At 46.2% G+C, this 19,979-nt stretch overlaps 3 protein-coding genes across 3 annotated transcripts; all 3 read left to right on the top strand.

Annotated features, from left to right (window-relative positions):
• The first annotated feature begins 1,916 nt into the window (after positions 1–1,916).
• LOC123996408 (protein NLRC3-like) lies at positions 1,917–4,258 on the top strand. The gene is made up of 4 exons (XM_046299797.1): positions 1,917–2,725; positions 2,870–2,956; positions 3,053–3,220; positions 3,489–4,258. The coding sequence occupies exons 1-4, from the start codon at positions 2,010–2,012 to the stop codon at positions 3,823–3,825; spliced, it is 1,308 nt and encodes a 435-aa protein (XP_046155753.1). The 5' UTR covers positions 1,917–2,009; the 3' UTR covers positions 3,826–4,258.
• An 8,703-nt stretch (positions 4,259–12,961) lies between these two features.
• LOC123997287 (NACHT, LRR and PYD domains-containing protein 12-like) lies at positions 12,962–17,631 on the top strand. The gene is made up of 6 exons (XM_046301438.1): positions 12,962–13,044; positions 14,121–14,380; positions 14,517–14,616; positions 15,533–15,610; positions 15,812–15,862; positions 16,067–17,631. Exons 2-6 carry the CDS (start codon positions 14,150–14,152, stop codon positions 17,629–17,631), a joined length of 2,025 nt encoding a protein of 674 aa, XP_046157394.1. The 5' UTR covers positions 12,962–13,044; positions 14,121–14,149.
• A 35-nt stretch (positions 17,632–17,666) lies between these two features.
• Positions 17,667–19,420, top strand: LOC123997285 (ribonuclease inhibitor-like). Its single transcript, XM_046301436.1, has 4 exons — positions 17,667–17,841; positions 18,063–18,117; positions 18,214–18,381; positions 18,650–19,420. The coding sequence occupies exons 1-4, from the start codon at positions 17,667–17,669 to the stop codon at positions 18,984–18,986; spliced, it is 735 nt and encodes a 244-aa protein (XP_046157392.1). The 3' UTR covers positions 18,987–19,420.
• Positions 19,421–19,979: the final 559 nt, after the last annotated feature.

Genomic DNA, 19,979 nt, shown 5'->3' with positions numbered 1-19,979 from the left:
AATAAAATACTCTGTCAATGTGACAAAACATTCTGTTGAGTTTCCATCTGAGATTGCATTTACATAACAATGACTAACTGTGAACTTTAACACCTTCTCACAAAGCAACAGTGATGATGCGAAGGTTGTTGATTATGGTCGCCCAAAGTCTTTAGTGTTACACTCCTAATGGAAAAACACTTACACTCGTGCTTACATTAATATAAAACACTGGCGACACACTGGTGTGAGGTAAGTCTTAGGTGAAAGTACAGATAGTGTCAAAGACATTTTCATTATCAACAAAGTCTGGGACAACATCTCACCTGATGCCTAGTTATGTTTTTCTAGTTTACATCCATGCATTTTTTTCTATCTCATCTCTACAGAGAAGAAAAAGACAAAAAGCCCCATTTCAAAACTGTTCAAAGGCAAGAGTAAATTCACTGTGACCCCTGAGGTCAAAGGTAATGAATTCCATTATAATGCACCATCAATAGTAAAGATATGAGATGATGAATCAATTATCACTAACATGCTTTCTAGTGTGCCCAAATGACATACATCAGTAATATGACACAATTAAATGTATTCAATCTCCAGGTAGGGAAAATGTATCTTTCAAATGTGTCAAATGTATAATTTAAATCGTTGTCTTGATAATTTAGTTGAGGAAGGGTTGAAACCTCGGCAGAGTATAAAATCTTCTCATCTCAGAGGTAGGTTGATAACATTCAGAGTTGGGTCAAACTGTGTAACACTGACATTGAATTGACTGTTGAATCAATATTTGCTTATAAAGACATTATAATACACGAAATGCAGCAACATTTCTCGTAGATATGACTTGAGTATCTTATTGTAATGTGTTAGATATGTGTGCCCATGTTGTGTGTAATTTACCTGTCTCTCTTCTATTGCAGTTCCCCTTTCAGCTCACAGAAATACCCTTCTGGATCGTACAGAACAACTTACATCTTACGCAGAAGGGGAGGACAGGCCGTCAACTCTGCTTCTCACATTGAGATCCGATACACTGATCTCTTCGTGACCGAGGACAACGAGTCATTTGACAGCAGCCAGCATGAGTACTTCACCCTGGCCAGTCGACGGGCGCGCATCTACGCCCACCAAGCCTGCCAACGCATCTGCCCTCGCCACCTCCTGAGCCCCCAAGGCACCACAGGGCGCCCACCTAAGCGGGTAAAGGTGAAGGGCATTGCTGGCATCGGCAAGAGCGTGGCAGTGCAGAGGCTGGTCTATGAGTGGGCGCTGGGGAAGCACATGCGTGAGTTCACCTGTGTGTTTGACCTCCGATTCCGCGAGCTGAACCTGATAAAAGCCCCGCTGAGCTTACTGGACCTGCTCGAAGACCGATTCCGCTACTTCAAGACTGTCCTGCCAGACCTTCTGGCCTCGCCAGGTCCCTTGCTCTTCATTCTGGATGGGCTGGACGAGTTTCAATACCAACTGGACTGGAATGCTCCTGACAGGGACATCGCCGTGGACTCCAAGGTGCCTGTATCAGAGCTGATAATGGCGTTGATCAAGGGGAGTCTACTCCCAGAATCCTCGGTCATCCTGACATCCAGGCCTTCCACGGATGCTCCTAAGCGGTTCTTCCAGCGTTGCTGCGTGGTCCTGGGATTTGAGGAGGACCAGGTGAAGGAGTACACCTCCAAGTTCTACAAGGACCCCGAGGTGTCTGAGAAGGTGTACAACTACATCCTGGACAATGACAACCTCTTTGTGCTCTCCTTCATCCCTCTCTATTGCTATATCATCTGCACCGCCTTGGCTGAGTTCTTCTCCAGTCAGGAAGTTAGTGACTCACGGTCTCTAGAGTTGAACCCACCTAGGACAGTCAGCGAGGTTTACTACTGCTACCTGTTTACAGCCATCAAGCACCATGCGCTGAAAGGTAAGGCGAGAAGAGGAACATCCTCAGATCGGAGGTACTTTCTCTAGTTAGGCAACAGCTGACGAACCTGGGGAGATTAGCTTACGAAAACCTTCTAAAGAGTAAGATCATGTTCGACATACAGGATCTGGAACGTTATGGTCTCACGCCAGTAGATATACAGAGCACCTTCCTCAGTCAGATCCTGGTGCCTCTGAAAGAGGAGAGGGTGGAGATGTTTTCCTTCTTCCACTTGACCGTCCAGGAGCATCTGGCCGCCCTGTACTGTGCGATCAACCTCTCAAAGCAGGGTCACATAATCCAGGCTCTGGACTTCTGGTGCTTTGGTGAGATCCCCCCACCTTCCACCTACCCAACTCCCGTACTGAGCCAAGACCTCCACCTGGACCAGACTAGGGTGGAGAACCTGCAGATGTTCACTCGCTTCTTCATGGGCCTTCTCCGGGCCAGGCTGGGGGGGCAGTTGGATGGGCTGGTGCTGGCCCCTCTGGAGGTGGGCTTGGAGGGGGAGGATATCTCCACCAGGCTGGGTATCTGGTTCCAGAACCAGTTTAAGGGTAGGCAACTAGCCAACCAGACGGCGCTGAACCTGCTCCACTGTTTGATGGAGCTGCACATGAAGGAAGTCACCAGCAAGGCGTCTCCAGAGATCCGGAGTCTGAACCTGTTCAAGGTTAAGATGAGCGTGGTGGACTGTGCAGCATTACACTATGTGTTGCAGTTCTCCCCACATAGGCTCGAGGAGCTCAACCTGGGATACTCCAACATCGGAAACAGAGGTCTTAGCAGGCTAGCGCCGATATTGCACCGCTGTGAATCTCTTTAGTGAGTATTCATAGCATTTTACTTGTGTGACACAGCTCTGCACCGCCTGTTGCAAATGTTTGATCATTAACAGGGACTAACTGATGAGAAGTATAGTAATTAACTCATTAATGTAGGTAACTATAATTTGTTTTTTTTTCTCAGTCTGCGATATAACTGTCTGGAAAGGGAGGCAGCAATCCTGGAATCTGCAGTGTTGAAATCAAACGAGTGTCAGGTGAAGAAGCTTTTGTAAGTGACTCAGAAAATAACATAATTTCATTTCTAACACTGTTTCATAGCGCCTCTATCTCGCCCTTTAACTCTTGACTCCTCTATTTTGTACAGTATGTGTGGTAACAACTTGGGTCCAGAAGGGGTTCTGGAGCTGTGGAAGGCCCTGGAGCAGAACATTACACTGGAGGAACTCTACTTGGACATCACTGGCATCACAGAGAGAGGAACAGAGAACATTGTCAATTGCCTCAGCAAGAACACCTCTCTGAAAACGCTGACGTAAGAGAAAGGGGAGAGAGAGATGGGCTATCTTTTTGTAATATTTCTTTTATCTGACTTAATATTACTGCATTGTTGAGTAAGCAAGTAAGCATTTCACTGTACTGTTTATATCTGCTGTATACTGTGCAGGTCACAAATACACTTTGATTTGAGGTTGACAGTTTTCTCTGAAGTTACAATGGGTGTTGACATACTGCCATCTAGTGTATTTCACAGTTGCTGCTATGATAACATCCTGTCTGACCTGTTATGTTCTCCTTCCCAGTATCGTGGGGAATGACATTGGGGAGGTGGGGAAGAGGAGGCTGAGGGAGCTAGGGCATCGACGGCCGGGGCTCCAGATCATTGGGAACTTTGTGGACGACCTAGGACTGTTAAACGCCTACCTGGACTGGGTAGAGGAGATACGGGATGATCGGGACCAAATGGACTCAGTGAAGAACGCAGATGCCCTACAGTCCATCTTGAAGGGGCTGAGGGTGGGAGCAGGTGGGGAAAATGGGGAGGGAGGGGAAGGAGAGAACACTGCCAAAGCCCTGGAGCTGGAGACCAAGATCTTGGAGCTTTTGAACACTCCCACTCACCTGGCTGGAGTGAGATGACTTCACTTAACCTTTTGCTCTGTGAGGAGCACAGGTTATCCACAAAGTGAGATGACTGATCAAGTCTAAATGGGCAAAATAAAATGCAACCACACCTTTGCATCGTCACAATACCAGAGAACAACCTCTGTCCAGTGAAGTCCACAAAGCAAGCATATTGCACGTAACAAACTGTTACATGACCTACTGCATGGTCAAGCAAGTGAATGTTTCCAAAATGTTCTGACCACTAAACAACTATTGATTCAGAACCACGGAGAGTTACCACGAGTCTCAAAGAAAACAAGACCTGCCTCCACTATTCCAGCACCATTTCAACTTCAACACTTCAAGCACATCAAATCACATGTTCTTAGTTTAACACAGTGACAATTAAAAGATACCAAAAACTATTTAGTCCATTGAGCAAAATATTATGTGGCTGTCCATGGTTCTTTTTTGTGTGTGTGTGTGTGTGTGTGTGTGTGTGTGTGTGTGTGTGTGTGTGTGTGTGTGTGTGTGTGTGTGTGTGTGTGTGTGTGTGTGTGTGTGTGTGTGTGTGTGTGTGTGTGTGTGCGTGTGTGCAGCCGCAAACATCACTGCTCTAGAGGAGATCTGCATGGAGGAATGGGCCAAAATACCAGCAACAGTGTGTGAAAACCTTGTAAAGACTTACAGAAAACGGTTGACTTCTGTATTGAGATAAACTTTTGTTTTTGACCAAATACTTATTTTCCACCATAATTTGCAAATAAATTCATTAAAAAATCCTACAATATGATGAAAATTACAGGCTTCTCTCATCTTTTTAAGTGGGAGAACTTGCACAATTGGTGGCTGACTAAATACTTTTTTGCCCCACTGTATGTAATAATAGACATATTTTAGGGATGATCTTTTAAACGTCAAACCAAATATTGAGTTTATAAAAAAAAAACATTGCTTGTTTACCCTTATCACTTCCGATGATTGTTAGCTAGCTCCTAGCGTTTGCTAAAGATAGTTGAAGTTTGTAGTGGCTGTTTAATGAAAACCAATTACTGTTTTTCCTGGCCCATAGACTACTTTTAGGTTGATAAACCATCATCAAGTTGTAAAATGCTGAACTTCCCATTGAGGCCATGTTGATAAAACCATGAAGCACCAATCAACAGGAAGAATGCAGGACTTACCATCGTCCTCTTTGACAACCTGTGAGAAAGAAAGACCTATTTACAGCAGTGATACTATGAGTTAATTACTAATTATTGATGTTTCAATATAATGACTGGTGTTTTACAATATTCATAAATTTACTGTCTGAATTTGTACAAACCAACACCAACAGTTATGATGTAAAGTTAAACCATTGCTGGAATAATTATATATTCAGTCAATAGTTTTTAACTTCCTGAAAAAGAACATCACGGTAATTCCGTGCTAAAGGTCACTTTAGAAATATAACTCTTGTTAGAAAGCCAATATCAAAGAAACCTCTTATGATTTTAATCATTCTCAAAAATAATATTGACTGTTGCACTTTTAAAACTGAGATTACTTCAGTTGAGACGGACCTGCAGCTTTCGTGTTGTATGGCCTGTGTGTTTGCAACACAAAAATGTTACTGATATACTTTACAGATGGTCTTTGAGTTAACGGTAAAGCACACATCAGTTCTGTTATTAATGCAGAAACACATATCCCAGTGATAAATTAGTGGTAAGGACACTTGACCTACATTTGGACAGAAAAAGGATTGGTGTCTACAGGATCAGTGTCCCCCGCGGGACGGTTGAGCTAACGTAGGCTAATATGATTAGCATGAGGTTGTAAGTAACAAGAACATTTCCCAGGACATAGACATATCTGATATTGGCAGGAAGCTTAAATTCTTGTTAATCTAACTGCACTGTCCAATTTACAGGAGCTAACACAGTGAAAGAATACCATGCTATTGTTTGAGGAGAGTGCACAATTATGAACTTGAAAATGTATTAATAAACCAATTAGGTACATTTGGGCAGTCTTGATGCAACATTTTGAACAGCTATACAATGGTTCATTGGATCAGTCTAAAAATGTGTGCATACACTGATGCTATCCAGTGGCCAAAATCTAAATTGAGCATGGGCTAGAATAATACATTATGTGTCATGTTTGTCATTTATTGTCATGTCTTGTCCCTGTGCTCCCCATGCTATTCGTTTCCCTCTGCTGGTCTTGTTTGGTTCTATCCCTCTCTCTCCCCCTCCCTCTCTCACTCTCTCGCTCTCTCTTCTCTCTGTCGTTCCGTTCCTGCTCCCAGCTGTTCCTATTCCCCTAATCATCATTTAGTCTTCCCACACCTGTTCCCGATCCTTTCCCCTGATTAGAGTCCCTATTTATTCCTTTGTGATCCGTTCCTGTTCCGTCGGTTCCTTGTATTGTATTCACCATGCCGTGATTGCGTTTCGCCCTGTCCTGTCGTGTTTTTGCCGTGATTGTGTATCACCCTGTCCTGTCGTGTTTTGTGCCTTCATCAGATGCTGCGTGTGAGCAGGTGTCTCAGTCGACTACGGCCTGCGCCTACCCGGCGACCTGCAGTCTGTGGCCGCTTCTCCAGTTGTTTCCCCTCTACAAGTCTAGAGGAATTCTGTTATTCCGTTTTGGACTTTAATAAACTCTGTTTCTGTTAAGTCGCTTTTGGGTCCTCTTTTACCTGCATGACAGAAGGAACCGACCAAGGAATGGACCCAGCGACTTCAGACGCTCGTTACACTGCCGTCGAGATCCAAGGAGCCATGCTCGGCAGACACGAGCAGGAATTGTCTGCTGCTCGCCATGCCGTGGAGAACCTGGCCGCTCAGGTTTCCGACCTCTCTGGACAGTTCCAGAGTCTACGTCTCGTGCCACCTGTTACTCCCTGGCCTGCCGAGCCTCCAGAACCCAGGGTTAATAACCCACCTTGCTACTCCGGGCAGCCCACTGAGTGCCGCTCCTTTCTCACGCAGTGTGAGATTGTGTTCTCTCTCCAACCCCACACATACTCTAGAGAGAGAGCTCGGGTTGCTTACGTCATTTCACTCCTTACTGGCCGGGCTCGAGAATGGGGCACAGCTATCTGGGAGGCAAGGGCTGATTGCTCTAACAGATTCCAGAACTTTAAAGAGGAGATGATTCGGGTTTTTGACCGTTCAGTTTTTGGTGGGGAGGCTTCTAGGGCCCTGGCTTCCTTATGCCAAGGTGAACGGTCCATAACGGATTATTCCATTGAGTTTCGCACTCTTGCTGCCTCTAGTGAGTGGAACGAGCCGGCGCTGCTCGCTCGTTTTCTGGAGGGACTCCACGCAGTGGTTAAGGATGAGATTCTCTCCCGGGAGGTTCCTTCAGATGTGGACTCTTTGATTGCTCTCGCCATCCGCATAGAACGACGGGTAGATCTTCGTCACCGGGCTCGTGGAAGAGAGCTCGCATCAACGGTGTTTCCCTGCTCCGCATCGCAACCATCTCCCTCCTCTGGCTTTGAGACTGAGCCCATGCAGCTGGGAGGGATTCGCATCTCGAATAAGGAGAGGGAACGGAGGATCACCAACCGCCTGTGCCTCTATTGCGGAGTTGCTGGACATTTTGTTAATTCATGTCCAGTAAGAGGCCAGAGCCCATCAGTAAGCGGAGGGCTACTGGTGAGCGCTACTACTCAGGTCCCTTCATCTAGATCTTGTACTACTATGTCGGTCCATCTACGCTGGACCGGTTCGGGTGCTACATGCAGTGCTTTGATTGACTCTGGGGCTGAGGGTTGTTTCATGGACGAAGCATGGGCTCGGAAACATAACATTCCTTTCAGACCGTTAGACAGGCCTACGCCCATGTTTGCCTTAGATGGTAGTCATCTTCCCAGTATCAAATTTGAGACACTACCTTTAACTCTCACAGTATCTGGTAACCACAGTGAGACTATTTCTTTTTGATTTTCCGTTCACCGTTTACACCTGTTGTTTTGGGTCACCCCTGGCTTGTATGTCATAATCCTTCTATTAATTGGTCTAGTAATTCTATCCTATCCTGGAACGTTTCTTGTCATGTGAAGTGTTTAATGTCTGCCATCCCTCCCATTTCTTCTGTCCCTACTTCTCAGGAGGAACCTGGCGATTTGACAGGAGTGCCGGAGGAATATCATGATCTGCGCACGGTCTTCAGTCGGTCCCGAGCCAACTCCCTTCCTCCTCACCGGTCGTATGATTGTAGTATTGATCTCCTTCCGGGGACCACTCCTCCTCGAGGTAGACTATACTCTCTGTCGGCTCCCGAACGTAAGGCTCTCGAGGATTATTTGTCTGTGTCTCTTGACGCCGGTACCATAGTGCCTTCTTCTTCTCCGGCCGGGGCGGGGTTCTTTTTTGTTAAAAAGAAGGACGGTACTCTGCGCCCCTGCGTGGATTATCGAGGGCTGAATGACATAACGGTTAAGAATCGTTATCCGCTTCCCCTTGTCATCAGCCTTCGAGATTCTGCAGGGAGCCAGGTGCTTTACTAAGTTGGACCTTCGTAACGCTTACCATCTCGTGCGCATCAGAGAGGGGGACGAGTGGAAAACGGCGTTTAACACTCCGTTAGGGCATTTTGAGTACCGGGTTCTGCCGTTCGGTCTCGCCAATGCGCCAGCTGTTTTTCAGGCATTAGTTAATGATGTTCTGAGAGACATGCTGAACATTTTTGTTTTTGTCTATCTTGACGATATCCTGATTTTTTCTCCGTCACTCGAGATTCATGTTCAGCACGTTCGACGTGTTCTACAGCGCCTTTTAGAGAATTGTCTCTACGTAAAGGCTGAGAAGTGCTCTTTTCATGTCTCCTCCGTTACTTTTCTCGGTTCCGTTATTTCCGCTGAAGGCATTCAGATGGATTCCGCTAAGGTCCAAGCTGTCAGTGATTGGCCCGTTCCAAGGTCACGTGTCGAGTTGCAGCGCTTTTTAGGTTTCGCTAATTTCTATCGGCGTTTCATTCGTAATTTCGGTCAAGTTGCTGCCCCTCTCACAGCTCTTACTTCTGTCAAGACGTGTTTTAAGTGGTCCGGTTCCGCCCAGGGAGCTTTTGATCTTCTAAAAGAACGTTTTACGTCCGCTCCTATCCTCGTTACTCCTGACGTCACTAGACAATTCATTGTCGAGGTTGACGCTTCAGAGGTAGGCGTGGGAGCCATCCTATCCCAGCGCTTCCAGTCTGACGATAAGGTTCATCCTTGCGCTTATTTTTCTCATCGCCTGTCGCCATCTGAGCGCAACTATGATGTGGGTAACCGTGAACTGCTCGCCATCCGCTTAGCCCTAGGCGAATGGCGACAGTGGTTGGAGGGGGCGACCGTTCCTTTTGTCGTTTGGACAGACCATAAGAACCTTGAGTACATCCGTTCTGCCAAACGACTTAATGCCCGTCAAGCTCGTTGGGCGTTGTTTTTCGCTCGTTTCGAGTTTGTGATTTCTTACCGTCCGGGTAGCAAGAACACCAAGCCTGATGCCTTATCCCGTCTGTTTAGTTCTTCTGTGGCTTCTACTGATCCCGAGGGATTCTTCCTTATGGGCGTGTTGTCGGGTTAACAGTCTGGGGAATTGAAAGACAGGTTAAGCAAGCACTCACGCACACTGCGTCGCCGCGCGCTTGTCCTAGTAACCTCCTTTTCGTTCCTGTTTCCACTCGTCTGGCTGTTCTTCAGTGGGCTCACTCTGCCAAGTTAGCTGGTCATCCCGGTGTTCGAGGCACTCTTGCGTCTATTCGCCAGCGCTTTTGGTGGCCGACTCAGGAGCGTGACACGCGCCGTTTCGTGGCTGCTTGTTCGGACTGCGCGCAGACTAAGTCGGGTAACTCTCCTCCTGCCGGTCGTCTCAGACCGCTCCCCATTCCTTCTCGACCATGGTCTCACATTGCCTTAGACTTCATTACCGGTCTGCCTTTGTCTGCGGGGAAGACTGTGATTCTGACGGTTGTCGATAGGTTCTCTAAGGCGGCACATTTCATTCCCCTCGCTAAACTTCCTTCCGCTAAGGAGACGGCACAAATCATTATTGAGAATGTATTCAGAATTCATGGCCTCCCGTTAGACGCCGTTTCAGACAGAGGCCCGCAATTCACGTCACAGTTTTGGAGGGAGTTCTGTCGTTTGATTGGTGCGTCCGTCAGTCTCTCTTCCGGGTTTCATCCCCAGTCTAACGGTCAAGCAGAGAGGGCCAATCAGACGATTGGTCGCATACTACGCAGCCTTTCTTTCAGAAACCCTGCGTCTTGGGCAGAACAGCTCCCCTGGGCAGAATACGCTCACAACTCGCTTCCTTCGTCTGCTACCGGGTTATCTCCGTTTCAGAGTAGTCTGGGTTACCAGCCTCCTCTGTTCTCATCCCAGCTTGCCGAGTCCAGCGTTCCCTCCGCTCAAGCGTTTGTCCAACGTTGTGAGCGCACCTGGAGGAGGGTGAGGTCTGCACTTTGCCGTTACAGGGCACAGACTGTGAGAGCCGCCAATAAACGTAGGATTAAGAGTCCAAGGTATTGTTGCGGCCAGAGAGTGTGGCTTTCCACTCGCAACCTTCCTCTTACGACAGCTTCTCGTAAGTTGACTCCCGCGGTTCATTGGTCCGTTCCGTGTCTCCCAGGTCGTCAATCCTGTCGCTGTGCGACTGCTTCTTCCGCGACATCTTCGTCGCGTCCATCCTGTCTTCCATGTCTCCTGTGTCAAGCCCTTTCTTCGCACCCCCGTTCATCTTCCCTCCCCCTCCCGTCCTTGTCGAGAGCGCACCTATTTACAAGGTACGTAGGATCATGGACATGCGTTCTCGGGGACGGGGTCACCAATACTTAGTGGATTGGGAGGGTTACGGTCCTGAGGAGAGGAGTTGGGTTCCGTCTCGGGACGTGCTGGACCGTTCACTGATTGATGATTTCCTCCGTTGCCGCCAGGATTCCTCCTCGAGTGCGCCAGGAGGCGCTCGGTGAGTGGGGGGGTACTGTCATGTTTTGTCTTATATTGTCTTGTCATTTTGCTTTTCCTTCTGTTCGTTTTCCCCCTGCTGGTCTTTTTAGGTTCGTTCCCTTTTTTCTCTCTCCCTCTCTCTCTCTCTCTTCTCTCTATCGTTCCGTTCCTGCTCCCAGCTGTTCCTATTCCCCTAATCAATCATTTAGTCTTCCCACACCTGTTCCCTATCTTTTCCCCTGATTAGAGTCCCTATTTCTCCCCTTGTTTTCCGTTTCTGCCCTGTCGGATCCTTGTTTACTGTTCACCGTGCTGTGTCTTTGTATCGCCCTGTCGTGTCGTGTTTCCCTCAGATGCTGCGTGGTGAGCAGGTGTCTGAGTCTGCTACGGTCAAGTGCCTTTCCGAGGCAACCTGCAGTTCATTATCGAGTCTCCAGTCAGTTCTCGTGATTACGAGTGAAATTGTTTCTTATGCTTTATTTACCGCTCCGAATTGTCTAGGAGTATTGCTATTTCCTTAAACTGGATTAAAGACTCTGTTTTCGCCAAGTCGCTTTTGGGTCCTCATTCACCTGCATAACAAAAGGTATCTTTTAAACCATGTGAAGGGATGATTGAGGGGGAACCAATTATCTCTTGGCTCCACAATGTCTGTGTGCCAGTCACTCCCTAATTTTCCCATCGGGGAGAGGAGGATGGCAGTGTCTGGAACCATTCTATGTTCCCTCTCTGGTTGCCCTTATCTTGACCTAGAGGCTCTTTCTCCTCTCCGTGAGCTTGTCCAGGATGGGTTGTATTTGGGTTGGGAGTGTGTAAAATGACAATTGATATATACCATTGGGTGAGGTAATGTCTTAGTACTATTTTGTACGAAGAACGAGATAAGTGAACGATAATTTATAGCCAATGCTGTCTGGCTATGGGATACTCCTCTCTGAAGTAAAGTCTTTCTTTGTGTAAGTTCCTAAGACCTGTGGTTTGTCATGTCGACTAGGGGAGTGGATCCTTGCTATAAAAGATCTCAGTTGCCATTATGTTGACCACTCTCAACTTTTCATTAGAGATACTGAAATGTTGAAAGTCAAAATGCTATTGCAAAAGCTTAATTATTATTAAAGGTGAAGATTAAGCATAACTCTGACTGGTGTGTGATTTGCTCTCTCATAATTTGGTAATTAAGGAAATTTCCACGACACACTGCTGCTATCAAAGTCATTCCTCATCCTCTTCCTCCCCTCCTCCTCTCATCCTCTCTTTACTCCTACATCTCCTCCTTTCCACATCCTCCTGCTCCTGCTCCTGCTCCTGCACCTCCTCTCCTCCTGCTTTCACCTTTTCTCCTCCTCCTCATTCTCCTGCTCCTCCTCCTCTCCTCCTGCTTTCACCCTTCCTCCTCCTCTCCTCCTGCTTTCACCCTTTCTCCTCCTCCTCCTGCTCCTCCTCCTCATCTCCTCCTTCTTTCACCCTTCCTACTCCTGCTCCTCCTCCTCTCCTCCTTCTGCTTTCACCCTTCTTCTCCTCCTGCTCCTCCTCCTCTCCTCCTTCTTTTTTCACCCTTCCTCCTCCTCCTCCTCCTGCTCCTCCTCCTCCTCTTCTCCTTCTGCTTTCACCCTTCCTCTTCCTGCTCCTCCTCCTCCTCGAGGCGGACTTTGTTTCTTTTTCAATAAGTGTTACATTGCATGTGTGAATGACGTCAGGCGGTGGTATACAAGTGCTTTGAAATGTGTATGTTCCATGTATGTGAGACCTTAGAGGTCTTAGCTTACAGGTCTCTCGTATGTTTTTTTTATGCAAAACATGCAACAGCTTGTTATTACCATTATCCAAGTGCTTTGAAATGTGTGTCCCATGTATGTGAGACCTTACATGTCTCTTGTATGTTTTTTATTCAATACATGCAACATTTCTGTTGTCTAAACGTAAACCTCCCATATAAGTCAGATATTACAAGAATCTTCTATGAATCTTGTAAGTGTATTTGCTGCCATATGTGTTACTCACAAGTTCCAGGTAGAATTCATAAGAATCATGTTCAATTCTTCTATATCTTTTCCATGTGGGCAGCGTTATTATCATAGCCATGAGAAGCGGTCTATCTAATATAATAATAGAGTGATACAACCGGTTCATAGACACATGATTGAACTGTGGACTATGGACTCCTTGAGCTGCTCTGTATTGGTAGTTCTGGGCGTGTCACTACCATTCCCACCATCTAACAGGTAAGACAGAGTATTCATACAATCCCTGCATACAGTCAACAGTATTTGGTCTAAAGAGTGCAGGGTGCAGTAGTGAATGTAGGAATATCTTCTGTTCAGGTAAGGGTTCTTACGGGCATCTCTTGCTGTTTTTTGTACCTTAGGGTTTCTGGCTTCAGTGTGGATGTTATGTTCTACAAAGTCGAATAACCAACTTTTTTTCTTAAACAATTCGAATGCGCTGGATAAGGATCCATATAAGCGGGCTCCCAGTGGCGCATTGGTCTAAGACACTACATCTCAGTGCAAGACGCCTCACTGCAGTACCTGGTTTGAATCTAGGCTGCATCACATCCGACTGTGATTGGGAGTCCCATAGGGTGGCGCACAATTGGCCCAGCGTCGTCCGGGTTAGGCCAGGTTAGGACATCATTGTAAATAAGAATTAGTTCGTACCTGACTTGCCTAGTTAAATAAAGGTTAAATAAAAAAATATAAGATCTGATTTCTATCTCACTTTTCAAATAGGATGTGCTGTAGCTCTTACTAGCTGGTCTTCTTTAATGATTATATACAGTACATGGATGGCCAAAACAATCGATCATGTGACACCATTCATTCCTATGTGAAAACTCAATAGAGCGTTGAAGCCTAATGAAGTAGGTCAAGATGAAGTCTCATTGAGACATAACATGTGCAGTTTGAGCTACTCCAGGAAGTGGCGTCGCAGGCTAGCTCAGTGCTACCCCCTCTCATGCGATAACTAAAATTGAAGGCCGACCGGGGTACTGCAGGCTGCTATTAGCAACTAAATGATTCTTACAACTTCTTCTGTGTGCAATTTTGTAAATAATCAGTTCGAGGACATACATTTGGTGTTGCAGATGCAATTATTGGTACCATGATTGTCTCCAAAAAATTTTTGTATTTATATGTAGATTGACCAAAAGAATTGCAATTTTTCCATTCCCTATAATGGGGGATCCCAGTGCCTGCAGTTCCGCAGTCAGGCTAGAACGTCCGTGACTTTAATGAGAGAGGGCAGTCTTCTCCCCAGTCTTTTTATTAGTACAATATAAAGAATTGGTACAATATAAAGTACTTTGCAACCTAATTAATGAAAGTTGCAATATACAGTAAATATAAGCAATTCAGATTCATCATTATTTCATAACCATACACTAACATATCTGCAGTACCAGCAGCACCACACCTCCATTGGATAATGACCTCTACAGCCCAGCAGCTGCTGCACTCCCAGCGGGATGTGCTCCTGGAGTGGACACGTGTCCACCCTGCCCCCCTACTACGCTGGCTATGTGACGCCGGGGTACTTTCTCACGCCCACTACCTGTCCCTGCTGGAGCGTTCGCCCTCCAATGCCGTTGCGCAGGCCCTGGAGACGGTGTGCGCAAGTGAGGAGAGCAGCCGCGGCTTCCTGCAGGTCCTGAGGGAGGTGTGTATGTTGATGAACCACAGTACTGACAGTATAATAACCTGATATGTTACTTACATTAAGCAAGGCATCGTCGTAATTCTGTTCCTGTATCGAACATAATGGTGTCCTGTGACTGTTTCCTTGTCTATATAAGGTGCAGGACTACTACTGTGAGGAGCTGCAGGTCTGGGTGGAGAGACACTGCAGGGAGAGGACAGAAGGGATGAAGGAGGCCAAACCGGTCAGAGTGGAGGGTGAGCCTGGCTGCAGGGGAGTTGTAGCCTGGTCCCAGATCTGTTTGTACCGTCTGCCAACTCCTATTGTCATTGGTTAGCAGAGCACAAACAGATCTGCGACCAGGATAGGTGGCAAGGCAGTTTTGATGTTTGTAAAAAAAAATACTGATGGTTGTAATAGTGTTGTCATTGAGGTTTAGCCAAAGGCAGGCTTCTGATTATGTTTGACAAAAAATTAAGATATTGGCAGTGTGAGCCAAACCTGATGCTGAAAAACTGGAAAATTAATGAATTAATTGTGACTGAATGCGAAGTGAAAGAGCTGATAAAGAATAATTATGTCAGATTTACTTATTGAACTATAGAACATTATGGGGAAATGATTAACAGAGTCAATTCAGGCTTGTAGTATTCAACTGAAGAGCAATTCACTGAACTGTGGCAAAGCCTCTAATGTCTTGCCAAGGTCTTATCTACTGCAGATTGGACTGGCAAGCGGTTTGCATACATGCTCATCCTTGCACAGCGATAGAAAAGTCATTCATTGTAGCCTGTATATAGTAGTCAATAAAATACTCTGTCAATGTGACAAAACATTCTGTTGAGTTTCCATCTGAGATTGCATTTACATAACAATGACTAACTGTGAACTTTAACACCTTCTCACAAAGCAACAGTGATGATGCGAAGGTTGTTGATTATGGTCGCCCAAAGTCTTTAGTGTTACACTCCTAATGGAAAAACACTTACACTCGTGCTTACATTAATATAAAACACTGGCGACACACTGGTGTGAGGTAAGTCTTAGGTGAAAGTACAGATAGTGTCAAAGACATTTTCATTATCAACAAAGTCTGGGACAACATCTCACCTGATGCCTAGTTATGTTTTTCTAGTTTACATCCATGCATTTTTTTCTATCTCATCTCTACAGAGAAGAAAAAGACAAAAAGCCCCATTTCAAAACTGTTCAAAGGCAAGAGTAAATTCACTGTGACCCCTGAGGTCAAAGGTAATGAATTCCATTATAATGCACCATCAATAGTAAAGATATGAGATGATGAATCAATTATCACTAACATGCTTTCTAGTGTGCCCAAATGACATACATCAGTAATATGACACAATTAAATGTATTCAATCTCCAGGTAGGGAAAATGTATCTTTCAAATGTGTCAAATGTATAATTTAAATCGTTGTCTTGATAATTTAGTTGAGGAAGGGTTGAAACCTCGGCAGAGTATAAAATCTTCTCATCTCAGAGGTAGGTTGATAACATTCAGAGTTGGGTCAAACTGTGTAACACTGACATTGAATTGACTGTTGAATCAATATTTGCTTATAAAGACATTATAATACACGAAATGCAGCAACATTTCTCGTAGATATGACTTGAGTATCTTATTGTAATGTGTTAGATATGTGTGCCCATGTTGTGTGTAATTTACCTGTCTCTCTTCTATTGCAGTTCCCCTTTCAGCTCACAGAAATACCCTTCTGGATCGTACAGAACAACTTACATCTTACGCAGAAGGGGGAGGACAGGCCGTCAACTCTGCTTCTCACATTGAGATCCGATACACTGATCTCTTCGTGACCGAGGACAACGAGTCATTTGACAGCAGCCAGCATGAGTACTTCACCCTGGCCAGTCGACGGGCGCGCATCTACGCCCACCAAGCCTGCCAACGCATCTGCCCTCGCCACCTCCTGAGCCCCCAAGGCACCACAGGGCGCCCACCTAAGCGGGTAAAGGTGAAGGGCATTGCTGGCATCGGCAAGAGCGTGGCAGTGCAGAGGCTGGTCTATGAGTGGGCGCTGGGGAAGCACATGCGTGAGTTCACCTGTGTGTTTGACCTCCGATTCCGCGAGCTGAACCTGATAAAAGCCCCGCTGAGCTTACTGGACCTGCTCGAAGACCGATTCCGCTACTTCAAGACTGTCCTGCCAGACCTTCTGGCCTCGCCAGGTCCCTTGCTCTTCATTCTGGATGGGCTGGACGAGTTTCAATACCAACTGGACTGGAATGCTCCTGACAGGGACATCGCCGTGGACTCCAAGGTGCCTGTATCAGAGCTGATAATGGCGTTGATCAAGGGGAGTCTACTCCCAGAATCCTCGGTCATCCTGACATCCAGGCCTTCCACGGATGCTCCTAAGCGGTTCTTCCAGCGTTGCTGCGTGGTCCTGGGATTTGAGGAGGACCAGGTGAAGGAGTACACCTCCAAGTTCTACAAGGACCCCGAGGTGTCTGAGAAGGTGTACAACTACATCCTGGACAATGACAACCTCTTTGTGCTCTCCTTCATCCCTCTCTATTGCTATATCATCTGCACCGCCTTGGCTGAGTTCTTCTCCAGTCAGGAAGTTAGTGACTCACGGTCTCTAGAGTTGAACCCACCTAGGACAGTCAGCGAGGTTTACTACTGCTACCTGTTTACAGCCATCAAGCACCATGCGCTGAAAGGTAAGGCGAAGAGGAACATCCTCAGATCGGAGGTACTTTCTCTAGTTAGGCAACAGCTGACGAACCTGGGGAGATTAGCTTACGAAAACCTTCTAAAGAGTAAGATCATGTTCGACATACAGGATCTGGAACGTTATGGTCTCACGCCAGTAGATATACAGAGCACCTTCCTCAGTCAGATCCTGGTGCCTCTGAAAGAGGAGAGGGTGGAGATGTTTTCCTTCTTCCACTTGACCGTCCAGGAGCATCTGGCCGCCCTGTACTGTGCGATCAACCTCTCAAAGCAGGGTCACATAATCCAGGCTCTGGACTTCTGGTGCTTTGGTGAGATCCCCCCACCTTCCACCTACCCAACTCCCGTACTGAGCCAAGACCTCCACCTGGACCAGACTAGGGTGGAGAACCTGCAGATGTTCACTCGCTTCTTCATGGGCCTTCTCCGGGCCAGGCTGGGGGGGCAGTTGGATGGGCTGGTGCTGGCCCCTCTGGAGGTGGGCTTGGAGGGGAGGATATCTCCACCAGGCTGGGTATCTGGTTCCAGAACCAGTTTAAGGGTAGGCAACTAGCCAACCAGACGGCGCTGAACCTGCTCCACTGTTTGATGGAGCTGCACATGAAGGAAGTCACCAGCAAGGCGTCTCCAGAGATCCGGAGTCTGAACCTGTTCAAGGTTAAGATGAGCGTGGTGGACTGTGCAGCATTACACTATGTGTTGCAGTTCTCCCCACATAGGCTCGAGGAGCTCAACCTGGGATACTCCAACATCGGAAACAGAGGTCTTAGCAGGCTAGCGCCGATATTGCACCGCTGTGAATCTCTTTAGTGAGTATTCATAGCATTTTACTTGTGTGACACAGCTCTGCACCGCCTGTTGCAAATGTTTGATCATTAACAGGGACTAACTGATGAGAAGTATAGTAATTAACTCATTAATGTAGGTAACTATAATTTGTTTTTTTTTCTCAGTCTGCGATATAACTGTCTGGAAAGGAGGCAGCAATCCTGGAATCTGCAGTGTTGAAATCAAACGAGTGTCAGGTGAAGAAGCTTTTGTAAGTGACTCAGAAAATAACATAATTTCATTTCTAACACTGTTTCATAGCGCCTCTATCTCGCCCTTTAACTCTTGACTCCTCTATTTTGTACAGTATGTGTGGTAACAACTTGGGTCCAGAAGGGGTTCTGGAGCTGTGGAAGGCCCTGGAGCAGAACATTACACTGGAGGAACTCTACTTGGACATCACTGGCATCACAGAGAGAGGAACAGAGAACATTGTCAATTGCCTCAGCAAGAACACCTCTCTGAAAACGCTGACGTAAGAGAAAGGGGAGAGAGAGATGGGCTATCTTTTTGTAATATTTCTTTTATCTGACTTAATATTACTGCATTGTTGAGTAAGCAAGTAAGCATTTCACTGTACTGTTTATATCTGCTGTATACTGTGCAGGTCACAAATACACTTTGATTTGAGGTTGACAGTTTTCTCTGAAGTTACAATGGGTGTTGACATACTGCCATCTAGTGTATTTCACAGTTGCTGCTATGATAACATCCTGTCTGACCTGTTATGTTCTCCTTCCCAGTATCGTGGGGAATGACATTGGGGAGGTGGGGAAGAGGAGGCTGAGGGAGCTAGGGCATCGACGGCCGGGGCTCCAGATCATTGGGAACTTTGTGGACGACCTAGGACTGTTAAACGCCTACCTGGACTGGGTAGAGGAGATACGGGATGATCGGGACCAAATGGACTCAGTGAAGAACGCAGATGCCCTACAGTCCATCTTGAAGGGGCTGAGGGTGGGAGCAGGTGGGGAAAATGGGGAGGGAGGGGAAGGAGAGAACACTGCCAAAGCCCTGGAGCTGGAGACCAAGATCTTGGAGCTTTTGAACACTCCCACTCACCTGGCTGGAGTGAGATGACTTCACTTAACCTTTTGCTCTGTGAGGAGCACAGGTTATCCACAAAGTGAGATGACTGATCAAGTCTAAATGGGCAAAATAAAATGCAACCACACCTTTGCATCGTCACAATACCAGAGAACAACCTCTGTCCAGTGAAGTCCACAAAGCAAGCATATTGCACGTAACAAACTGTTACATGACCTACTGCATGGTCAAGCAAGTGAATGTTTCCAAAATGTTCTGACCACTAAACAACTATTGATTCAGAACCACGGAGAGTTACCACGAGTCTCAAAGAAAACAAGACCTGCCTCCACTATTCCAGCACCATTTCAACTTCAACACTTCAAGCACATCAAATCACATGTTCTTAGTTTAACACAGTGACAATTAAAAGATACCAAAAACTATTTAGTCCATTGAGCAAAATATTATGTGGCTGTCCATGGTTCTTTTTTTTCTGTGTGTGTGTGTGTGTGTGTGTGTGTGTGTGTGTGTGTGTGTGTGTGTGTGTGTGTGTGTGTGTGTGTGTGTGTGTGTGTGTGTGTGTGTGTGTGTGTGTGTGTGTGTGTGTGTGTGTGTGTGTGCGTGTGTGCAGCCGCAAAACATCACTGCTCTAGAGGAGATCTGCATGGAGGAATGGGCCAAAATACCAGCAACAGTGTGTGAAAACCTTGTAAAGACTTACAGAAAACGGTTGACTTCTGTATTGAGATAAACTTTGTTTTTGACCAAATACTTATTTTCCACCATAATTTGCTAATAAATTCATTAAAAATCCTACAATATGATGAAAATTACAGGCTTCTCTCATCTTTTTAAGTGGGAGAACTTGCACAATTGGTGGCTGACTAAATACTTTTTTGCCCCACTGTATGTAATAATAGACATATTTTAGGGATGATCTTTTAAACGTCAAACCAAATATTGAGTTTATAAAAAAAAACATTGCTTGTTTACCCTTATCACTTCCGATGATTGTTAGCTAGCTCCTAGCGTTTGCTAAAGATA

Source organism: Oncorhynchus gorbuscha, linkage group LG15 (assembly GCF_021184085.1).
Source record: "Oncorhynchus gorbuscha isolate QuinsamMale2020 ecotype Even-year linkage group LG15, OgorEven_v1.0, whole genome shotgun sequence".
In the NCBI taxonomy this organism is placed as follows: Eukaryota; Metazoa; Chordata; class Actinopteri; order Salmoniformes; family Salmonidae; genus Oncorhynchus; species Oncorhynchus gorbuscha.
This window is presented reverse-complemented; position numbering and strand designations above follow the sequence as displayed.

What these genes read in the sequence shown, in the direction of transcription:
- LOC123997285 (XM_046301436.1), top strand. Translation starts at nt 17,667, where the DNA reads ATGGAGCTGCACATGAAGGAAGTCACCAGCAAGGCGTCTCCAGAGATC. An exon ending in TGTCAGGTGAAGAAGCTTTT is followed by an intron (nt 18,118 to 18,213) that starts GTAAGTGACTCA and finishes TATTTTGTACAG; the next exon opens with TATGTGTGGTAACAACTTGG. An exon ending in ACCTCTCTGAAAACGCTGAC is followed by an intron (nt 18,382 to 18,649) that starts GTAAGAGAAAGG and finishes TCTCCTTCCCAG; the next exon opens with TATCGTGGGGAATGACATTG.
- LOC123997287 (XM_046301438.1), top strand. Translation starts at nt 14,150, where the DNA reads ATGACCTCTACAGCCCAGCAGCTGCTGCACTCCCAGCGGGATGTGCTC. An exon ending in TCCTGCAGGTCCTGAGGGAG is followed by an intron (nt 14,381 to 14,516) that starts GTGTGTATGTTG and finishes TGTCTATATAAG; the next exon opens with GTGCAGGACTACTACTGTGA. An exon ending in AAAATCTTCTCATCTCAGAG is followed by an intron (nt 15,863 to 16,066) that starts GTAGGTTGATAA and finishes CTTCTATTGCAG; the next exon opens with TTCCCCTTTCAGCTCACAGA.
- LOC123996408 (XM_046299797.1), top strand. Translation starts at nt 2,010, where the DNA reads ATGTTCGACATACAGGATCTGGAACGTTATGGTCTCACGCCAGTAGAT. An exon ending in CACCGCTGTGAATCTCTTTA is followed by an intron (nt 2,726 to 2,869) that starts GTGAGTATTCAT and finishes TTTTTTTCTCAG; the next exon opens with TCTGCGATATAACTGTCTGG. An exon ending in ACCTCTCTGAAAACGCTGAC is followed by an intron (nt 3,221 to 3,488) that starts GTAAGAGAAAGG and finishes TCTCCTTCCCAG; the next exon opens with TATCGTGGGGAATGACATTG.